The sequence below is a fragment of the Erinaceus europaeus genome, chromosome 11, assembly GCF_950295315.1.
Source record: "Erinaceus europaeus chromosome 11, mEriEur2.1, whole genome shotgun sequence".
Classification (NCBI taxonomy): domain Eukaryota; kingdom Metazoa; phylum Chordata; class Mammalia; order Eulipotyphla; family Erinaceidae; genus Erinaceus; species Erinaceus europaeus.
Window position 1 is genome coordinate 41,900,026 of NC_080172.1, and position 21,286 is coordinate 41,921,311.

Genomic DNA, 21,286 nt, shown 5'->3' on the forward strand with positions numbered 1-21,286 from the left:
CCTTTTTCTAATACATTTTACACATACACACCACACACAGACACACACCACACACACACCACATGATGTGAAATATATGTCTGCGCCTTGATTGAGCTTCCCATCTGGGCAATGATGGGGCGCTGACTGAGGGCACTGCTAACAGCAGCTGAAACTTCCGAACTCTGCCAGCTCAGGGTGAAGAATCAGCGCCCAACTTGGCATTGCTAGGCAACCACTAGAGGCAGGCCGAACTCCGCCCCTTCTATGCACCCCATTGGCTTATTTCTACATGACCACGCCCCCGCGCCCCTCAATGGAAGTTCTTTGCCTAGCAGGCGCTTCGCCCGGATCGGCGCGTCCTGACGTCACGTCCGGCGACGGTCCGCTAGGCTCGGCCGGTATTTTCGGCTGAAGCAGTTAGTCCGTAAGGAGGCGACGGGGGTCGGGCTCCACGGGGCCGGTACCGGAAGGAGCTACCCGGGTGAGGGGACCAAAGGGGGATGGAGAGTGGTGCTGCGAGCCAGCGTGGCGACTGACTTGAGGGTAACCGTGCCGGCTTCCGCCTGGCAGCTCAAGAAATGTGGGCGCGGCATGGACTCCACTCATCTGTCTAGGCTTCTCCCAGTCAGCCCTGCCTGATTTCCCAAACTTTGACTTCTCCCGCCAGCACTCTTTCAAGACCTTGACCTGACCCCACCATGTCATCCCTTGCCATACCGTCACATGCCCCAGTCTCCTTTGCTAGTTCATCTGCACCCTTCTCTGCCCACTCTAGCTCCACACTTGCTCCCTGGCAGGCTTTTGGTCCCTTACAATCCTGAGTTAGCAGATACTCTGGAACCTTACTACAAACCCTCCTGATCAATATGACTAGATAGAGTTCACCTCCTCCCCCTTTTAAAAAATCATTTTATGGGGGTGGAGTTAATGGCTTACAGTACAGTTGTTGACACATGGGTATAATTTCTCATCTCCCCATTCTTCTTACTTTATTTTTTTCATCTCCCTATTCTTATCAAAGTCAGCAGTCTCCCTTAACTTACTCAGCTGGGCCCAGCTAGGATGTCACTTCTGCTTTTTTCTCTTCCAGACAGACAGAACATGGATGGCTCCTTTGTCCAGCACAGCGTTCGGGTTCTGCAGGAGCTCAACAAGCAGCGAGAGAAGGGCCAGTACTGCGACGCCACTCTAGATGTTGGGGGCCTGGTTTTCAAAGCACACTGGAGCGTTCTTGCTTGCTGCAGTCATTTCTTTCAGAGTCTCTACGGGGATGGCTCTGGGGGCAATGTCATCCTCCCCCCTATTTTCGCTGAGATCTTTGGCCTCCTGTTGGACTTTTTCTACACTGGTCACCTTGCTCTCACCTCAGGGAACCGGGATCAGGTGCTCCTGGCAGCCAGGGAATTACGAGTGCCAGAAGCTGTGGAGTTGTGCCAGAGCTTCAAACCCAAAAGCTCCCTGGGGCAGGCACCAGGTGGCCAGAGTGGGCTGGGAAACCCTGCCACCCACAATGTGAACAGCCACATCAAGGAACCAGCAAGCTTGGAGGAAGAGGAAGCTTCCAGAACTCTGGACCAAGCCTCCCAGAATCAGGAGCTTTGTGTCAGTCATAGCCCCCAGAGACCACAGCTTGGTCTTCCTGTTCAGAGTGAGGGCCCCTCCTTCCTCCGTGGGAAACTCAAGCAGACTCTGAAGCTTTGTGCCCCAGAGGAAGACGAGTCTGAGGATTGCAAAATGCCTCCAAGGCCCTTTGAAGCTAAAGGTGCCCAGCTGCAGGGCAGTAATAATGAGGTACTACTATGCCCAGGGTGCTGGAAACAGGGAGGCGGGGGGGGGGGGGGGGGGGGGCGAGAGACAACTCTTTTCTGAGATAATCTAGATTCAAGATAGAATCTCTGTTCCATGAGTTTGGAGCAAGCTTTCTCCATACATAAGCCAGTCATGCCCTAGTTCCATCCAATAGCCTCAGGCTGACCTTTCTATGAGCACAGCCATTTGTGATGGGCAGTTCTTAGGTTAGAGTGGGCAGGTGTTTCCCTAGGTAGTGAAATCCTATCAAACTTTAGTTCCCCCACAAATAGAGGCATTGCCCTCCAAATACAAGATTCAGATATTGCCTGCCCTTGGGCACTGAAGGGAGTAGTCATTGATGAATGAAGGCACTTGTCTGTGGAGGTGCCTGGGTTGAGCCCTGGGGATGTTGCTGGATGGAGCTCATTGCCTTGAAGCTCTGTCCCCAACATTCCTGCTGGTTAATTGGGTGACCTCACCCCCTCCTGCTGCATCTTCTGCTCTAGTGGGAAGTGGTGGTTCAAATGGAGGACGAAGGGGACGGTGACTATGTTTCGGAGACTGAGACTCTGCCATCCCGGAGGAAATCAAATGTAATCAGGCAGCCTTGTGCTTCAGAGCCAGCTCTGAGTGCAGATGCCCTAGCAGCTGAGCCCACTGAGAACAGAAAAGGTACATCGGTGCCGGTTGAATGCCCCACATGTCATAAAAAGTTCCTCAGCAAATATTACCTAAAAGTCCACAACAGGTAAACCTCATGTTTCTCTATTTTCTTTTCCTGTCTGCGTTCCCATCTTGGGGGAGGGGGCCTGTGCTCTCCACACAGAAGAATTGGGGCTCCATTGCAGACCCATGTAGTGCTGGGTATGGGCACATCTCGCTTGAGACCGCAGCAGAGTGAGATCCCTCACCTGACCCTGGGCTGGGCTACTGCTTCCTCCTCTAACTGTGATCCCTTTGGTTGCAGTGAGTTTGTTGACACCTTGTCAACAGGTTCCACCCACTGTGGACCTTGGCCTCCAGCTGGCTTCTGATCAGGGGTTGAGAGAAGCTTGTCACACTGTACTGGTGCTTGTCACCTGACCCTAGGTATTTCTCAAATCTGGCAGTATGGGCTTTGCTCCAAGATGTCCATCTTTAGAGGTTAATAGTACCTCTATTTCGGAGGGAAATAATAGTTTTGGGGTGTCTGCAAAGCATGAAAAGCTGCAGAGGCCAATAAATTAACCAAGTTTTAACTAACATTCTTTTATTTTGTTGTTACCGTGGCTTCACTGCTACAAGCTGACTTTTAAATTTTTTTTTTTTTACCTCCAGGGTTATTGCTGGAGCTGGTGCCTGCACTAACCCATGGCTCCTGGAGGCTATTTTTTTCCTTGTGTTGCTTTTGTTGTTTATCGCTGTTCTTATTATTGCTATTGTTGTTGTTGGATAGGACAGAGAAAATTAAGAGAGAAGAGGAAGACAGAGGAGGGGGAGAGAAAGATAGACACCTGCAGACCTGTTTCACTGCTTGTGAAGTGACTCCCCTGCAGGTGGGGAGCCGGGGGCTCAAACCAGGTTCCTTCCGCTAGTCCTTGTGCTTTGCACCACCTGTGCTTAACCCGCTGCACTACCACCCAACTCCCTTTTTTCTTATTTTTAAGATTGATTCATGTATGAGAGAGAGAGAGAGAGAGAATCAAGGGAGAGGGAATCAGAGCATCACTCTGGCATATGCGATGCTGGGGCTCCAACTTGGGACTTCATACCTGAGAGTCCACCACCTTATCCACCGTGCCACCTACCATGTTGCCCAAGCTGACTTTTTCAGATAGAGGTAGAAGGGAAAATGGACAGCCACCCTATTAAAGCTGCCACTATTGTAGTGGGGAACCAGGCTTGAACCTGGGTTACTGCCTGTTGAGCTATTTTGCCAGCCCGCTATTTTAACTTAAAAGGGGTTTGTGTGAGAGCAGTTCAATCCCTCTGCTGCACTGAACATATGCACTCAATAGTTATACATGACCTTTGGCTGCTAGTAGGGCAGAATAGGCACAGAATGTTTCCATCATTGTAGAGTTTCCTTTGACAGTGCTAGTCCAGTCTCTGCGAGGCCATCAGAGCTGGCAGTTAAGTGACACTTTTTTTTTTCACCTCCACAGTTATCACTGGGGCTTGGTGCCTGCACTATGAATCCATTGCTCCTGATGGCCATTTTTCATTTTTATTGGATACGACAGAGAGAAGTGAGGTAGAGAGACACCTGCAGACCTGCCTCACTGCTTGTGAAGCAACCCTCTGCAGATGGGGAGCCAGGGGCTTGAAGTGGAATTATTGTGTGGGTCCTTGGGCTTTGTATTATGTGTGTTTAACCCAGTGCACCGCCACCCGACCCCCAGTGACACACTCTGTAGGCCTGCCATACCCTAGCTTAAGACATCACTAGTCTACCACAGTGCCAAATCAGGTTGGACCACACATATTGTCATTTTATTATTATTATTATTTGCCTCCAGGGTTATTGCCAGGGCTCGGTGCCTGCACCATGAATCCACTGCTCCTGGAGACCATTTTTTTCCCCGTTTGTTGCCCTTGTTGTTTTTTATTGTGTGGTTATTATTATTGTTGTTGCTGTCATTGGATAGGACCACGTGTGCCATTTTATTATTTTTATCCTTTTTAAAAAAAATATCTTGGGAGTCGGGTGGTAGTGCAGCAGGTTAAGTGCATGTGGTACAAAGCACAAGGACCAACAGAAGGATACCAGTTCAAGCCTCTAGCTCCCCACCTGCAGGGGAGTTGCTTCACAGGCGGTGAAGTAGGTCTGCAGGTGTCTATCTTTCTCTCCCCTTCTCTGTCTTCCCCTCCTCTCTCCATTTCTCTCTGTCCTATCCAACAACAACGACATCAGTAACAACAGCAATAACTACAACAATAAAAAAGAAAAAACAAGGGTAACAAAAGGGAATAAATACAAAAAATATTTTAAAATATATATATCTTTATTTATTATTGGATAGAGAAAGAGAAATTGAGAAAGGAAGAAGAGATAAAGAGGAAGAGAGAGAGAGAGACACCTGCAGTCCTGCTCCACCACTTGTGAAGCTTTTCCCCTGCTGGTGGGGACTGAGGGCTACACATACTCTAATAAGTAGGGTTTTTTTTTTATTTGTTTGTTTAGTTTTCTTTTTTTAAAGATGTATTTATTTACCAGAGAAAGAAAACCAAAGCATTACTCTGGTCTATGCACTGCTGGGAATTGAATTTAGGACCTCATCTTTGCTGACCTCTGTGCCATTGACCTGGCCATACAAACTTTTTTTCTTTTTTGCCTCCAGGGTTTGCTGGGGCTCGGTGCCTGCACTACAAATCCACTGCTCCTGGAGGTCATTTTTTCCATTTTGTTGCCCTTGTTCTTGTTGCCATTACTGTTGTTGTTGGATAGGACAGAGAAATTGAGAGAGGTGGGGAAGATAGAGATAGGTGGGGAGAGGAAGACACCTGCAGACCTGCTTCACTGCTTGTGAGGCAACCCCCCTGAACTGGGATCCTTAAACTGGTCCTTGCACTTCGCTCCGTGTGCACTTAACCCGCTGCGCTACTGACTGCCACCACCACCAGCCCCTTTAAACCAGAGCACTGCTCAGCTCTGGTTTATGGTGGTGGTGATGAGAGGGATTGAACCTGGGACTTTGGAGCCTCAGGCATGAGAGTCCTTTGCATCACCATTATGCTATCTACCCCAAACATTTTCTAAGTGAGATAGCTGGGTTGTCATAACAATCAACTGGAGTGGGAGCTGGGGGGTGAAACCTGTTTGTTCCCCTTGCTTTGAGACAGCTACCACTGCCTCTGAATCTGGGAAAGGCTCAGTGTGAGAGCATGAGATGTGGTGGGGATGGGGGGGCTGTATTACATAGACAGACATTCCCTGTGCCACAGGTGCAGATACCATCCCCATTCCTACGCTGGACTGTACTGGCTTTGAGAACTGGGAGGGATGACAGCTTCCTGAAGTCACTGGGATGGAGAGTAGGCCAGCTGCTGTAGTTGTAAAGGAATTAGAGAAAGAGATGTCTGCTGCACAAGGGCTGAGGTCAAGGTTCATAGGTTTATTTGTTCAAGGAGCTGTCTGTCAGCTGACAAGGCTTGGGCGCTCAGGATATAGTAGGGAGCAAAACAGCCAGACTTTGTGGCGCTTGTCTTCTAGCAGGGTGGAGCAGACCATGCATAGAGAACTATGTTAACTTCACAGGGGGAGAGGCAGGGAGTGGAGCACCAAAGGGTTGAGTAGTGTAAGATGGGGTCAGGATGCAGTTTTCCAAGAGGTTATTCGGCCTAGGCTTCCTGAGGTGAGATGCCAGCAGACTAGGGAATGGGAGGAACTTCCTTGAGTAGATGACTGGTCTGAGAGAAGAGCAGAAGGGAGGCCCTGCTAGGGTGGGGGCAGCAGCTGGACAGTAGCAAAGACCTGGGAGTGAGATTCGAAAGGCCAACCTCATCCGGAGCTTTTCTCAGAGTGAATGTGTGGAAGGTTGGAAGCTAGAGATGTTGAGAGTTGACTTATATTTAGACCTCTGGTTCCCAGAGCTTAAACCTGTTGGGGGGCCAGGTGGGAGAGCAAGTAGCAAGCTCAGACTAGAGGGCAGCAGGGCAGCATTGGGGAGTGGGGGTGGAGAAGCATATGGCCAGATTCTTGCTTTGGTGTTGAAGGGAAAGCCCATAGAACTCCTGGGCAGACTCTCTAGTACCTGGGAATTGGTACTCAAGAACTGTCTCTGCCTTTGGAGAGATAATCAACAGCTGAGCCTCTGTGTGGCAGTGGGCAAAGGTGAGGGTCCTGGCACAGAGCTTCTGCCCCAGTCAGCACTCTCCCTTGCCATGTCCTTGTGGGAGGAGGACTTTATCGGGTTGTTGGAAAAAATCATGATACATCTTCCTGTTTTTCTGTGCAAAACTACATCGTGAATTTTCCAGCAACCTAATAACTGCTGAGTTTGGCCTTGGGAGTTTTCCTGTCTTTGCTGTGCCACATGACCCTGGTGGTAAGGGGCCCTGGGTGAACAAAGAGATGGTATGTCTTACTCAACTCCAACACCTGCTGTGGCTTCTCCTGGCAGGAAACACACAGGGGAGAAACCCTTTGAATGTCCCAAGTGTGGAAAGTGTTACTTTCGGAAGGAGAACCTCTTGGAGCATGAAGCCCGGAATTGTGTGAACCGCTCAGAGCAGGTACTTATGGGCTGCCCAAGGTCTTGTGGGCAGGGACCCCCAGGAGACTGTCTTGGATGGGACAGTAAACTCAAGAGAGCTGTAGGGTTATGGGATGCCGTAAAGTCTACTCCCTGACAGTACAGGATGGGGACACAGGTCCCAAAGGCAGAAGAGGCAAGTCCAGGAGGCATTTTGGATTTGCCACTTGAGTTCTAGGGCTTTGAAAGGGTTGCTTTGGTGGAGGATGGCTGCTGAGAAGGGCTGCCTGTCAACTTCCCAACATCCCACTTGTCTGCCCATGTGGTGGGGGTACCTAACTCCATCTTGCCCTGGGAGTCTTGTCTCTGGGTCAGGATCCTGTCTTGAGCTGGCTTGGTGGGATTGCAGAAGGACTCATCAGTGGACATGGACAGGGCAGGCAGGTTGCTGTTGCCCTCTCCCACCCTAGCACCCTTCCCTTGGGCAGAGTCCTTCCTGCAGCCAGTGGAAGCCCTGGCAGAGACTGCCATCGCAGGTAGAGGCCCTGCCCTGATGCCAGCCCTGCTTGCCCCTCACACTGCCAGGTCTTCACATGCTCCGTGTGCCAGGAGACCTTCCGCCGGAGGATGGAGCTGCGACTGCACATGGTGTCCCACACAGGGGAGATGCCCTACAAGGTTTGGTTTGGTCTGTCCCAGTGATCCTTTTACATGGGGTGGTGTTCAGTGCTACCTTATTGCCAGCCTTCCCTGCCTGTCTAGGGCCCCCATTCCTATGGTTCTGGCACTGGGGGCTTTTTTTTTTTTTTTTATACTCTGGTTTCTCTTCAGATCGCATAAATCTTTCGCCTTTTACTGGGGGCTTTTTAATGTGTCCTGTTCACCAGACTAAGGAGTCTCTGAGCATCTCAGGCAGGTCCCAGGCGGTGCAGGCTGCCTCTGAAGTGATTGTGTGTCTGTTTTGCAGTGTTCCTCCTGCTCCCAGCAATTCATGCAGAAGAAGGATTTGCAGAGCCACATGATCAAGCTGCATGGAGCCCCTAAGCCCCATGCCGTAAGTGCCAAACCATAGAAAGGGCTGAGCTGAAGTGTTCTCATGCTGGAGTCTGTAGGACTCCTAGGGCAGCCCTGCCCTAACCCTACTCCATTCCCTCTGTCCTGCAGTGTCCCACCTGTGCCAAATGCTTCCTGTCCCGAACTGAACTGCAGCTACATGAAGCCTTCAAGCACCGTGGGGAGAAGCTCTTTGTGTGTGAGGAGTGTGGGCACCGGGCCTCAAGCCGAAATGGGCTGCAGATGCATATCAAGGCCAAGCACAGGTGGGATGGTCTTTATCTCTTAGGATCTGTGCCTGCTGCTAGAGCCTAGGGCCACGAGTGGGCTGGGGAGGCAGGGTTTGCTGATACTCATGGAGACAGTAGCATCCACCTTTCTGGGTGAGGGCACCTAGGGAAAGAACAAACCAGATTGGAAGACTTGAGCATGAAGCTCAGATGAGGCTCTATACCTCCATGACAGATGCTTACTTTCCTGTGGTTCCCAAGATGAAGTCCCATCCCTGTCCCCACTCTCCTTTCACCACACAGCTGGCTGCAGCCTGGGCCCTTCCTGTGACTCAGGCAGGCTTATTTCGGCCTTGCCTGTTTCCTTGACTCCAGAGCCAGATGTGACATAGCAGAGTGAAGGGGCCACTTCCCTCAGTGCTGACCTCTACCTGTGTCCCCCACCTGGACAGGAATGAAAGGCCATATGTCTGTGAGTTCTGCAGCCATGCCTTTACCCAGAAGGCCAATCTCAACATGCATCTGCGCACACACACAGGCGAGAAGCCCTTCCAGTGTCACCTCTGTGGCAAAACTTTCCGTACCCAAGGTGAGACAGGCCCATGCCCACCCCATCTCAGGCTGGCAAGGCCTTGCAGCTGAGCCCTCATCTCATCCTACAGCCAGCCTGGACAAGCACAACCGTACCCACACAGGCGAGAGGCCTTTCAGCTGTGAGTTCTGTGAGCAGCGCTTCACAGAGAAGGGGCCCCTGTTGCGACATGTGGCCAGCCGCCACCAGGAGGGCAGACCCCACTTCTGCCAGATCTGCGGGAAGACCTTTAAAGGTACCTGGGGGGGGGTGCCAGAGGGCTGGGTTGTTTGCACTTGCTGCTAACCAAAGCTAGAGGGTCTAGGTCTGGAGAAGGGATAGAAGTAATACAGCAGAAAACAATTATAGATTGTTTAAAAAACAATAAACAAATTGCATGTTAAAAAAGGGGGGAGTAGGGTGGTAGCGCAGCGGGTTAAGCACACGTGGCACAAAGCACAAGGACCGGTGTAAGGATCCCAGTTTGAGCCCCTGGCTCCCCACCTGCAGGGGAGATGCTTCACAGGTGGTGAAGCAGGTCTGCAGGTATCTTTCTCTCCCCCTGTCTCCCCTCCTCTCTCCGTCCTATCCAACAACAGCAACAACAACAATAATAACCACAACAATGATAAAACAACTAGGGCAACAAAAGGGGAAAAAATGGTCTCCAGGAGCAGTGGAGGCATGGTGCAGGCACCAAGCCCCAGCAATATCCCTGGAGGCAAAAAAAGAAAAAGTGACACAGCAGTGGTGGAGTATTGGGGGAACCCCATCCCTACAGCACAGCTACTAAGAGACAAAGGAGCTGCTTCCAATCTTGTGCAGGAGTCACCTTGGGGTGGCACTGTAGAGGCTGGCCTGGTCCGTATAGCAGTTGCAAATCATCAGGTGCTTGGCCACCTCTATCCCTTCCTACAGTGGTTCCCCTATAGACCCACACCTGTCGTCTCAGGGCACAATCCTCCCCCCTTCAACCTCTGCTAATGCTTGGGCCCCTTCCCTTCTCAGCGGTGGAGCAGCTACGTGTGCACGTCAGGCGGCACAAAGGGGTGAGGAAGTTTGAGTGTACCGAGTGTGGCTACAAGTTCACCCGCCAGGTAGGCTCAGGCCTCGGTCATGCTCCCCCACCCTCAAAGGCACCTGACCACTCCCTTGCCCTTTGTCCCTAGCCCAGCTCTGAGTGCTCATCCCCACCTAGGCTCACCTTCGGAGGCACATGGAAATCCATGACCGAGTAGAGAACTACAACCCACGGCAGCGAAAGCTCCGGAACCTGGTCATCGAGGATGAAAAGGTGGTAGTGGTGGCGCTGCAGCCACCTGCAGAGCTGGAGGTGGGCTCTGCAGAGGTCATCGTGGAGTCCCTGACTCAAGGTGGCCTGGCTTCCCAGCTCCCTGGCCAAAGGCTGTGTGCAGAGGAGAGCTTCTCGAGCCCTGGTGTCATGGAGCCACCCCTCATCATCACGGATGCCGTCCCTGAGGACTGTGACACATAACTCCCCATCTCCTAGCTTCCTCTGACACATGTGGTCCCAGTCCCTAATAAACCCCTTGAGACTTGACGGAGCTGGTCCAGTGCTCTGTTTCCCAGTGACCTGGGTGTTCATGTGTCCCCATGAAGAAACACTACCCTGCCTAGTCCTGTGTCCCTGGTTTAGCCATCAGTTTCCCTACCTTGTCGGGAGATCTTGAGATGTGGTACAACAGAATGTTCCTATTTTATAGTGGTGACCCAGTTAATGGAGTGGAATTGATCACAAAACCTCTGGAGTTAGAATAGTGGCCAAGGCCCATTATGCCCTTGTTTGTTCCAGTCAAGATTTGGACCCAGTTACTGTGCAGCTAGTACATCTGGGGGCCTAGGAACTAAGAGTCCTCAATCCAGACAGGGCCTTTCCCTCTGGAGGCCCTTGCTTGGTTTGTCTGTATAGCAGGCCTGGGTGGGGTACAGGCAAGGCCAGACAGTGCAGCCTAGGAGATGGTACAATGGCAGAGCATGATTTGCAAGTCCTGGGCAGTGGCACATCTTACCATGCTTAAGGACCTAGGTTCAAGCCCCTGGTCCCCATCTGTGGGATGGGGTTGAGGGGATGTCACAAGTGGTGAAGTAGTGCTGCAGGTCTCTCTACTATCTTGCACTCCTTTCTCTGTCCTATCAAAGTTAAGAAAAAAATAGGGTTGGGTGGTGGCGCAACTGGTTGAGTGCACATGCTACAATGTGTAAGGACTAGGGTTTGATTCGCTGGTCCCCACCTGCAGGGAGAAAGCTTTGCCAAGTGGTGAAGCCATGTTATAGCTGTCTCTCTGTCTCTCCTTCTCTACCACCCCTTTCCCCCTTGATTTCTGGCTGACTCGATCCAATAAAGATAAAATTTTAAAAAAAAAGTGCATGGGATCTGCTGGAGGCAGACTGCATCTTTTTTTATTTTCTTAATTGCCACAGGATTATCACCGGGGCTCAGTATCTGTACTATGAATCTTTTGCTCCTGATGGCTTTTTTTTTTTTTTAATTTTTATTTTGACTAGAGCACTGCTCATCTTTGGCTCATGGTGGTACCAGGGGATTGAATTTGGGACCTTGAAGCCTCAGGCATGGATGTCTTTGTATAACCATTATGCAGTTTCCTCCACCTTTTCTTTTGATAAGACAGAGAAACTGAGGGGAGGGGTAATAGATAAGACACATATAGCACTGCTTCACTGCTTGTGATGTTTCTCCCTTCGGGATGGGGGCTTGAACCCAGGTCCTCGCATTATTAATGTGCACTCAACTATGTTTGCCACCACCTGCCCCCCCCCCTTTTTTTTTTTTACCAGAGCACTGATCAGCTCTGGCTTATGGTGGTGTGGGGGATTGAACCTGTGACTTCGGAGTTTCAGGCATGACAGTCTGTTTGCATAACCATTATGCTATCTACCCCCGCCAGATTTCTTTTTTCTTTTTTGCCTCCAGAGTTATGCTGGGGCTCAGTGCCTACACCACAAATCAACTGCTCCTGGAGACCATTTTTCCCCGTTTGTTGCCCTTGCTGTTTTATCATTATGCTTATTATTGTTGTTGTTGCTGTTGTTGGATAGGACAGAGAAATGGAGAGAGGAGGGGAGACAGGGGGAGAGAAAGATAGACACCTACAGACCTGCTTCACTGCCTGTGAAACAACTCCCCTGCAGGTGGGGAGCCGGGGGCTCGAACCAGTATCCTTACACTGGTCCTTGCGCTTCACACATGCACTTAACCAATTTTTCTTTTTCTTTTTTTAAGAATTTATTCCTGAGAAAGACAGGAGAAAGAAACAGACATCACTCTAATACTTGTGCTGCTGGGGATTTGAATTTGGGGCCTCATGGTTGAAAACCCAATGGTTTGGGCAGGGGTAGATAGCATAATGGTTACGCAACAGACTTTCATGCCTGAGGCTATAAGGTCTCAGGTTCAACCCCCCCATACCACCATGAGCCAGAGCTGAGCAGTGTGCTCTGGTTAAAAAAAAAAAAAAAAAAAAGACCCTAATGCTTTAACCACTGCACCACCTCCCAGACCATCTGTTAACAATTTTTTATTTAAAAACATTAATGAGAAAGGAGAGACAACTAGGCCATCACTATGGCACATGTAATGACAGGGACCTGATGTTTGAGAGTCTAATATCTTGTCTACCAAGTCTAATATCTTGTGTACCAAGTCTTGGGCCATTTAATTTTTAAATATTTTAGCCAGAGAACTGCTTAGCTCTGACTTGTGGTATGGGGTTTGAAGTTGGGACCTTTGGTGCCTCAGGTATGATAGTTTTTGTGTAACTATTATGAGATCTTTCCAGCCTAGACCAAGGGCAGTGTGCCACAGTGGGTGGAAACTGGATCAAAACCAACCCTGGGCAGTAGTAATGGGGAACTTAGTTCCCCGGCTTGGGCTCGGCCTCTGATACGTCATACCTTATAAATGACCCTGAGACAAGTCCTGAGAGGCTGTTCCTAGGGTTGTTCACATGAACCCTGGGTGCTCTAAGCTCTGCCCCAGTCCAGGATATACTGCATAGGGGTGACTCAGAGCACGCTGACTTCTCTGCTCCCTTGATTTGTACATTTAGCCTCAGCCCTAAGAGTTCCCAGAAAAACGGCAATGACCTAAGATCTATAGGAAATATTTTTATTTCAAAAAGTGTACCTAAGGCATCCTAAAACTTTACAAGGATCCTGGACATGGAAGCCTATAGAACAGACAAATAAATATGCAAGTCTAACCCACATTCTGGGGCTGGAGCTGGATGCTGGACATGGGAGGGAAGGTGCCCTCAAGTACATAGGAGTCTCTGAAGTCATATAAATATAGAATGCTTTATAGATCCACATTAAATACCAACCACTACATTTTCATAACTTAAGTTGGCCTGTAGACTGATAGTTATGAAGATCCAGCTAGCCCAGTCAAACTTGGCCTCTTTCCAAGTCAGTGTACAGACATTTGAAGGGGAAGGGAGCTTCACAGCCTAGAACCCATGCCCAGGGAAGCAGGGCTGTGGGTGGGGATAGGTATGCATATGTCCTGAACCTTCAGCTGGAAGGACCTGCTGCTTCCACATCCCCATCTTGTCCATGGCCTTAAACAAAAGTCAGGGTAGCGGGTACTCCAGGAGTCCTAGAATGTGAACACTGAAAAGGAGGCATAGCCCCACCCCCTACCCCAGGCCCATGTCTACCAGTGTGGTCAGTTAGGATGAAGTCCCCCCAAGAAGGAGAAAGAGTAGGAACCTAGGACATGATCCTACACAGGGAAGGTTGACAAAAGTCAGAGCCCCAGGGTGGCACCTGGGAGCCAGCCTAGCTCTGGCCCTCCACTCTGACCTTGACCACTAGTGTAGCAGTAAAGGCAGGTTTGGTAAGAAAAGCAGTATTTGTAGGCTCTGTCCTAACAAAAGTCTTTATATGATACTCTTGACCTTGACCTAGCTGTAGTCACCCTGTCTGAAAGGCTCAGACGTCTGAAGGAAGGGCACCAGTAGTCTTTCCCACAAGATAAGAGGTCTATGTCCTTCCCTAGGGAGGTCCCAGGTAACCAGTAATAGCAACCAGCACATCAAGCATGTGGTGTGCTTCCACATCAATCAGGCAGAAAGTCTCTCAGGCAGAGATGGGTCCCAGACATATCAGGCCTATCAGCCTCACCCCGCTGACCCCTTGGCTGAGGTGAGACAAGTGCTTGAGGAGCTACCCCTAGCTTCAGAGGAACCCATGATGATGATCACCCCACAGAGCAAACCACCTCTCGGAGGCCTGGCCTACAGGGCAGACACCTGGGAAACAAAGTGAGGGCTGTGAAGAGGGGGCATGTAGGACTGCTTCAATGGGAAGTGAGGGACAGGCCAGTTGGCTCATGCAGGAGACTTAGGAGAGATATGGCCCAAGACCACCCCAAAAGGGCAGACTGCTAAGTACCCACTTGGGCAAAGGTGCCTGGCAAGGGGCTGCCCTGGTGCACAGTAGTAACCAGATGAGTAAGGACCTTAAAAGGGTGGGAAGGGCTGGCTGTGAACTGTGGCTGCTCCAGCAGGAGTCTGAGAGCAAGAGGGCGTCAGTCCACCATGCTGAAAAGACCCCCAGGGCTCCTGGGAACAGACAGGAGAAAAGCTGGGCTGTCTCATAGTCAGGCATCTCAGGAAAACAAAGGCCACAAACATTGTTTCAATTGATCTAGTGAGGAAACACCTTCTACTGTGGCAGGGAAGAGGGGCAAACTCAAGTAATGGCTACTTTGGGGACCCAGAGGGAACAAGATCACTCAATCCACCACAATCAATCCCACCTCTGAAAGAAGCCAGAGCCTCTAGGGGCTAAAGGGGTTTCCAGGAGCTCCTCCTACCCTTCTGGAGGGTCCCAGACTTGTGAGGGGCCTAAGGACTCTACTCCACAAAGCTCTGGCAAAGGAAAACCAAACAAACTCTGTTCTGGTGAGATCCTGGCAAGGGTAAGGGGCAAGGGAGACCCCCACTACCTGGGGCACTAACTGCTGGGATATCCAGCACTGGCCATAGAGTTGGGGCTGCTGCAGCCATAATTCCTACTCCCTGACGCTTGAGGGTAGACAGGGCCCATAGGAAGGCAGGCTGAGCAGGAAGGTGCACTCTGTATGAGTCACCCGAGGGCCTGCAGGTTAGGAGTGACCTGCTAGAACCATAAACGCACACGCCAGCAGGGAGGCAGCTCTTCTTGGACCCGGGGAGGGACCTTCACAGTTTTGGCTCCAGCCAAAACTCCAGTTGTGGCACAGGCTCTAAATGAACAGAACCCTCAGGGCTGGATCAACTGTCATGATCTGGAGGATGACTCATCCTCATTCACAAAGCAAGGGGCTCACTGCTCCCCCCAGGTGCCAGTTACCTGCACCAAGGCCCTGCCAGGGCCAGGCAAGGGCTAGTGCAACTCGTTGGGGTTCTGTGGGACCCGGGGCCGGCCGGGATCCAATTCACTGCTGCCACTGTCTAGTTCAAAGCCACGTCCACCTGAGAGTGTTTGAGGCATGAACTGGCGGAAGATGCTGACGCTGCCATGCCAGAAGGTAGGCTCTGGGAGCCGGCCCACCACACTCCAAGCCCGAGTCTCTGGGTCATAAGCCTCCACCACGTCAGAGAGTTCAAAGGTGTTGTCATATCCTCCAGAGACATACAGCTTCCCTCCGAGGACAGCCAGGCTGCCCCCTACGTGTACCTGTGGGCCAAAGGGATGGACAGGATGGTGAAGATGGGCAGGGAGGGGGGTTAGGACAGCTGCTGAGGCTCTAGCCTGTCTAACCAATCTGCAGAGGTACTCTAGAACCTTCAGGTGTAAGTCCCACCCTCCCTTACCCCCCAGTCCCACAAGGAGCTGCTACTGCACTTCCTGAAAACAGTGTGTGGAGTCATCCATCCTCTGTATATTGACCAGCAGGCAGCAGGGCAGTGATGAAGCAACACTCTTCCAATATCCCAGCTAAAGAAACAGAATCCGGGGGGCCAGGTGGTGATACACCTGGTTAAATGCAAACATTACCTTGCACAAGGACCTGGGTTCAAGCCCCCTTCTCCCTACCAGCTGGGGGATGCTTCATGAGTGGTAAAGCAGGTCTGCAGGTATCTTTTTCTCTCTCTCCCCCTCTACCTCTCCTGTTTCTCTCCTATCAAAATGAAATAGAAAGGGGGAAAAAGAGAAAAAAAAAAAGAAAAAATGGCTACCTGGAGCAGCAGATTTGTTATGCTGGCATCAAGCCCCAGAGATAACCCTGGTGTCAATAAAAAGGAAAAAGAGGGAGTCGGGCAGTAGCGCAGTGGGTTAAGCACACATAGTGCAAAGCACAAGGAGCGGCATGAGGATCCTGGTTCAAGCCCCCAGCTCCACAAGCGGTGAAGCAGGTCTGCAGGTGTCTCTCTCTCCCTCTCTGTCTTCCCCTCCTCTCTCCATTTCTCTCTGTCCTATCTAACAACAACAACATCAATAACAACAACTACAACAATAAAAAAAATAACTACAACAATAAAACAACAAGGGCAACAAGAGAGAATAAATAAATATTTTTAAAAAGAAAAAAAAAAAAAGAATCCAGGGCCAGGTCCCAATTGAGTGCACTACCTTGCACAAGGACTTGGATTCAAGTCTCTGGTTCTCCCTTGAAGGGGTGAAGCTTCACATGTAGTAAAGCTGTGCTGTAAGTGTCTCTGTTTCTTTCCCTCTCTCTCATAACCCCTTCTCTCAATTTCTCTCTGTTCTATCTAAATTAAGTTAAAAAGAATAACAGAATCCCAGACAGGAATAGCATATTCCTAAGAAGCATATTTGAGCCTAACACTCCAAAGTCTTAGATTCAATCCCCAGATTGAAGGCCCAACTTCAACTCCCAGATTGAATTTAGCAGTGCTCTGGTAAAATAAATAAATAAATAAATAAATAATAACAATAATGAAAAGACAGGAGTAGAGAGCATAGTGGTTATACATAGAGACTCTCATGCGGATGGGGGTAGATAGCATAATGGTTATGTAAAAAACTCTCATTCCTGAGGCTCTTAAGTCCCAGGTTCAGTTCCCTGCACCACCATAAGCCAGAACTGAGCAGTGCTCCAGTAAAAAAAATACAGGTGGTCAGGTGGTAGTGCAGCGGGTTAAATGCACATGGTGCAAAGCTCAAGGACCAGCATAGGGATATCAGTTCGAGCCCCCAGCTCCCCACCTGCAGGGGAGTTACTTCACAGGCGGTGAAGCAGGTCTATCTTTCTCTCCCCCTCTGTCTTCCCCTCCTCTCTTGATTTCTCTCTGTCCTACCCAACAACGAACGACATCAACAATAATAATACAACAAGGCTGTAACAAGGGCAACAAAAGGGGAGAAAATAGCCTCCAGGAGCAGTAGATTCATGGTGCTAGCACTGAGCTCCAGCAATAACCCTGGAGGCAAAAAATAAATAAATAAATAAATAAATTTAAAAAAAGAAAAAGGGGGGTTGGACGGTAGCGCAGCGGGTTAAGCGCATGTGGCCCGAAGTGCAAGGACCGGCGTAAGGATCCCAGTTCAAGCCCCTGGCTCACCACCTACTGGGGGGGGTCACTTCACAAGCAGTGAAGCAGATCTGCAGGTGGCTATCTTTCTTCCCCTCTCTGTCTTCCCCTCCTCTCTCCTATCCAACAACAATAACAAGGGCAACAAAATGGGAAAAAAATGGCCTCTAAGAGCAGTGGATTCCTAGTGCAGGCACTGAGCCCCAGCAACAACCCTGGAGGCAAAAAAAAAAAAAAAAAAGGAAAGAAAAAGAAATATATAATAATAAAGGAAACAGAACTCCTCAGGGTCACACACCACATAAGCAGCACTGGCCCTTCAGGGCACCCAGTGGCCATGTGGGAACCTGAATGAGGGGGACAAAGATTCTGCATATATGTATATATAATACATACAACAAGATCCCACTTGGCTATAAGTGTGATGGGGTCAGGCTTGAACCTGAGTTGTGTGTATGGGAAAGGAACACACTATTCAAGTGAGCTATTTTACCAGCCCAAGGACGATGTTTAAAATGGAAAGAAAAAAAGGGTGGGGGGGTTGGGTGGTACTGCAGCAGGTTAAGCGCACATGGCGCAAAGCGCAAGGACCGGCGTAGGAATCCCGGTTTGAGCCCCCAGCTCACCACCTGTAGGGGTATCACCTCACAGGCGGTGAAGCAGCTCTGCAGGTTTTTATCTTTCTCTCCCCCTGTCTGTCTTCCCCATCTCTTTCCATTTCTCTCCGTCCTATCCAATAACGAATGACATCAACAACAAACAATAATAAAAACCACAAGAAGGCTACAACAACAAGGGTAACAAAATGGCCTCCAGGAGCAGTGGATTCATGGTGCAGGCACTGAGCCCCAGCAATAACCCTGGAGGGAAAAAAAAAAAAAAAAGAAAGAAAGAAAATGAAAGGAGGAAAAGCGATGTTTGCTATGTAGTGGTCTTAGAAGAGCAGTTGTACACATTTTATGGCAGTATGGAGAGGACAGTATGGAGAGGGAACAGATATGCCTCAGACCTTTCCAACAAGCAGAGAGGAGACTGCAGCAACAGTCTGGGAGTCCTGTTGAGAGCAAAGCAGGCATTTAAAGTATTCCCAAGGTCAGTCTCCAAAGATCTCTTTTCTGACAATATCCCATGTTGTCTCATTCATTCTACTCTGTTGATAATAGGTTGTAAGCTTGTTCCATGAACAAATCAGGTCTAGTGGTCTGGGAGGTGTTGCAGTGGATAAAGCACTGGACTCACAAGCATCAGGTTCTGAGTTCAATGCCCGGCAGCACATGTACCAAAGTGATGGCTGGTTCTTTCTCTCTCTCTCTCTTTCCTCCTGTCTTTCTCATTAATAGATAAGGTTTTTAAAACAAATCACGTCTGCACAACCTAGGATTTTTGCATGTGCTGTCCCTCTGGAGAACATTCTTCCTCAGTGTGCAGTCTTTGCCAGAAGTGATCAATAACTACTGGAATGAGGAACAGGGAAACAGCTCAGTCTGTTAAGAGCACCAACTTGTATGCCTGAGGCCCTAGAAGCCACAGATTCAACCCCTAGCCCCACATTAAGCAGTGCTCTAGTTCTTACCCCCCACTCACTAATTCTCTCATATTTGGGGAAAAAACTGGTCTGAAAGGATGCACTTATAAAGCTGTATGACTGAGGTCTGTCTGTTTCACCACACCTGCAAATTTACCTGATTCATAGCTGGGATCTTGTCCCATTCATTCTTCATGGGATTATACACGTCCACTTCAGCAGAGTCATCTCTGTTGGAAGGAATGATAGAAAGTGGGTCAGGGAAGTCAGGCGGGTTAAGCGCATGTGGCGCAAAGTGTAAGGATTGGCATAAGGATCCCGGTTCGAGCCCCCAGCTCCCCACCTGCATGAGGAGTCGCTTCACAAGTGGTGAAGCAGGTCTGCAGGTGTCTTTCTTTCTCTCCCCCTCTGTCTTCCTCTCCTCTCTCCATTTCTCTGTCCTATCCAACAACAACATCAATAACTACAACAATAAAGTAACAAAAGCAACAAAAGGGAATAAATATTTTTTAAAAAGTGGGTCAGGAATAACCTGGGTCCACCAGATGTCAGGCTCAGGCAAAAACTAATAAAGTCATGGGCCCTTTGGAATATACCTAAAATAGACCTACTAGCTATTTCTAAAACGGAGACCCCAAATCTTCATCTGCAATATTCTAGCCTTTAGGTTCATGATCAATCAACAATTTGTATGGCTTTATATGTTAACTCTTTTTTCAGCCACCAGGTTCCAGATGCTACCACGATGCCAACCGGACTTCCCTGTACAGACAACCCACCAATGTGTCCTGGAGCTCTGCTCCCTCAGAGCCCTGCCCCACTAGGGAAAGAGAGAGACAGGCAGGGAGTATGGATCGACCTGTCAACACCCATGTTCATCGGGGAAGCAATTACAGAAGCCAGACCTTCCACCTTCTGTAACCCATAATGACCCTGGGTCCATACTCCCACAGGGTTAAAGAATAGAATAGCTGGGCAGGGGTAGATAGCATAATGGCTATGCAAGGAGACTCTCATGCCAGAGGCTCCAAAATCCCAGGTTCAATCTCCTGCACCACCATAAGCCATAATAATGAAAGAAAGAAGGTAAAGAAAGTGAATCAGGGCAAAGATGGAGGTCAGAGTAGAAAGAGGAAGTTACTCCTTTGAGGACACTGGGCCCAGAGAGACTCAATTCCCTAACTCAATTTCCTTAAGTGTTCTACCCTTTCCTGGTCACTCAGCACAAATGTCAAGGCCACCTAGCACAAATGTCAATGCTTCCTCTCTTCACTAAGACCACATTGGCTTCCTTCAGATCTAGAATATCAGAAGTGATTCTTCCTGGATCACGAGCTGTCTCATCTTCAGAAAACCTTCCACTGCTGGCAACGCCACTGGCCTGTCAGCCCTGTTCTGCTCACTGTTGTTGCTAGTCACAGAAAAAGCCAGCCATGACCTCTCCTTTGGGGTCTGTTCTTCAACCTGGTCTGTCAGCTTCCTGATTCCTGCAGTGAAACAAATGAACAAAAACAAAGACCCTAGGAGGTGGCACTGTGGATAAAATGTTGGATCCTTAAGCATGAAGTTCCAAGTTCAATCTTTGGCATCACATGAACCAGAGTGATGCTCTGGTTCTCTACTATGGATAAATATATAAAGCTTTAAATCAATCCAATCAATAAAAAAAAGAAAACAGCAGGGCCAGGTGGTGGTGCACCTGGTTGAGCGCACGTTATAATGTGTAAGGACCCAGGTTTGAGCCCCTGGTCCCCACCTGCACGGGGAAAGCTTTGCTAGTGGTGAAGCAGGGTTGTCTCTCTGCTTTCCTTCCCCCTCTCATCTCAATTCTGGCTATCTCTATCCAGTAAATAAAAAAAGGTAATAAAAAAAAAGTTGGGGAGCCAGACTGCAGTGCAGCAGGTTAAGCATGCATGGAGCAAAGGATAAGGAGAGGAGTAAAGATCCCAGTTTGAGGCCCTGGCTCCCCACCTGCAGGGGGAGGTTGCTTCACAGGTGGTGAAGCAGGTCTGCAGGTGTCTTTCTCCTTCTGTGTCTTCCCTTATTCTCAATTTCTCTCTATCCTATCCAACAAGAACAAGAACAAGGGCAACAAAAAGTGGGGGGAAATGAGCTCAAGGAACTGTGGATGCATAGCGCAGGCACAGAGCCCCAGCGATAACCCTCGAGGCAAAAAAACAGGGCTGATGAAGTAGCTCATTTGGATAGTGTCCTAATTTGCCACATACATGTCCAGGTTTGAACCCAGCCCCCACTGCACTGAAGGAAACTTCATTGCTGTGATCTCTTTTACTCACCTTCTGCCTTCTATGTCTCTACAAAAAATAATAAGAGGGAGTCGGGTGGTAACAGTAGCGGGTTAAGTGCAGGTGGTACAAAAGTGCAGGGACTGTAAGAATTCTGGTTCGAGCCCCCGGCTCCCCACCTGCAGGGGAGTC

At 49.6% G+C, this 21,286-nt stretch overlaps 2 protein-coding genes across 9 annotated transcripts in view; one reads left to right on the forward strand and one right to left on the reverse strand.

Moving 5' to 3' along the window:
- Positions 1-336: 336 nt before the first annotated feature.
- Positions 337-10,362, forward strand: ZBTB48 (zinc finger and BTB domain containing 48). 6 transcript variants are annotated; one of them, XM_016192404.2, is made up of 11 exons: positions 337-463; positions 1,073-1,773; positions 2,280-2,521; positions 6,876-6,987; positions 7,533-7,625; positions 7,915-8,001; positions 8,112-8,266; positions 8,683-8,819; positions 8,893-9,057; positions 9,810-9,898; positions 10,000-10,362. In XM_016192404.2, exons 2-11 carry the CDS (start codon positions 1,084-1,086, stop codon positions 10,294-10,296), a joined length of 2,067 nt encoding a protein of 688 aa, XP_016047890.1. In that variant the 5' UTR covers positions 337-463; positions 1,073-1,083; the 3' UTR covers positions 10,297-10,362. The 6 variants fall into 6 exon arrangements, with proteins under 6 accessions (XP_016047890.1, XP_060057345.1, XP_060057341.1 ...); XM_060201358.1 differs by having other exon boundaries at positions 340-463; positions 1,077-1,773; XM_060201357.1 differs by having other exon boundaries at positions 356-525.
- Positions 8,258-21,286, reverse strand: part of KLHL21 (kelch like family member 21) — a 32,458-nt gene continuing 19,429 nt past the window's right edge. Inside the window, exons 3-5 of one of the 3 annotated variants that reach the window (XM_060201363.1) lie at positions 19,006-19,078; positions 15,177-15,503; positions 8,258-8,393 (exon numbers count right to left, since the gene is read on the reverse strand). In XM_060201363.1, coding sequence (XP_060057346.1) covers positions 15,210-15,503; positions 19,006-19,078 — 367 coding nt within the window. In that variant the 3' untranslated portion in view covers positions 8,258-8,393; positions 15,177-15,209. Of the gene's footprint in view, positions 8,394-12,934; positions 15,504-19,005; positions 19,079-21,286 lie in introns of those variants that run through there. The other 2 variants (XM_060201364.1, XM_007532748.3) reach the window with 2 other exon arrangements.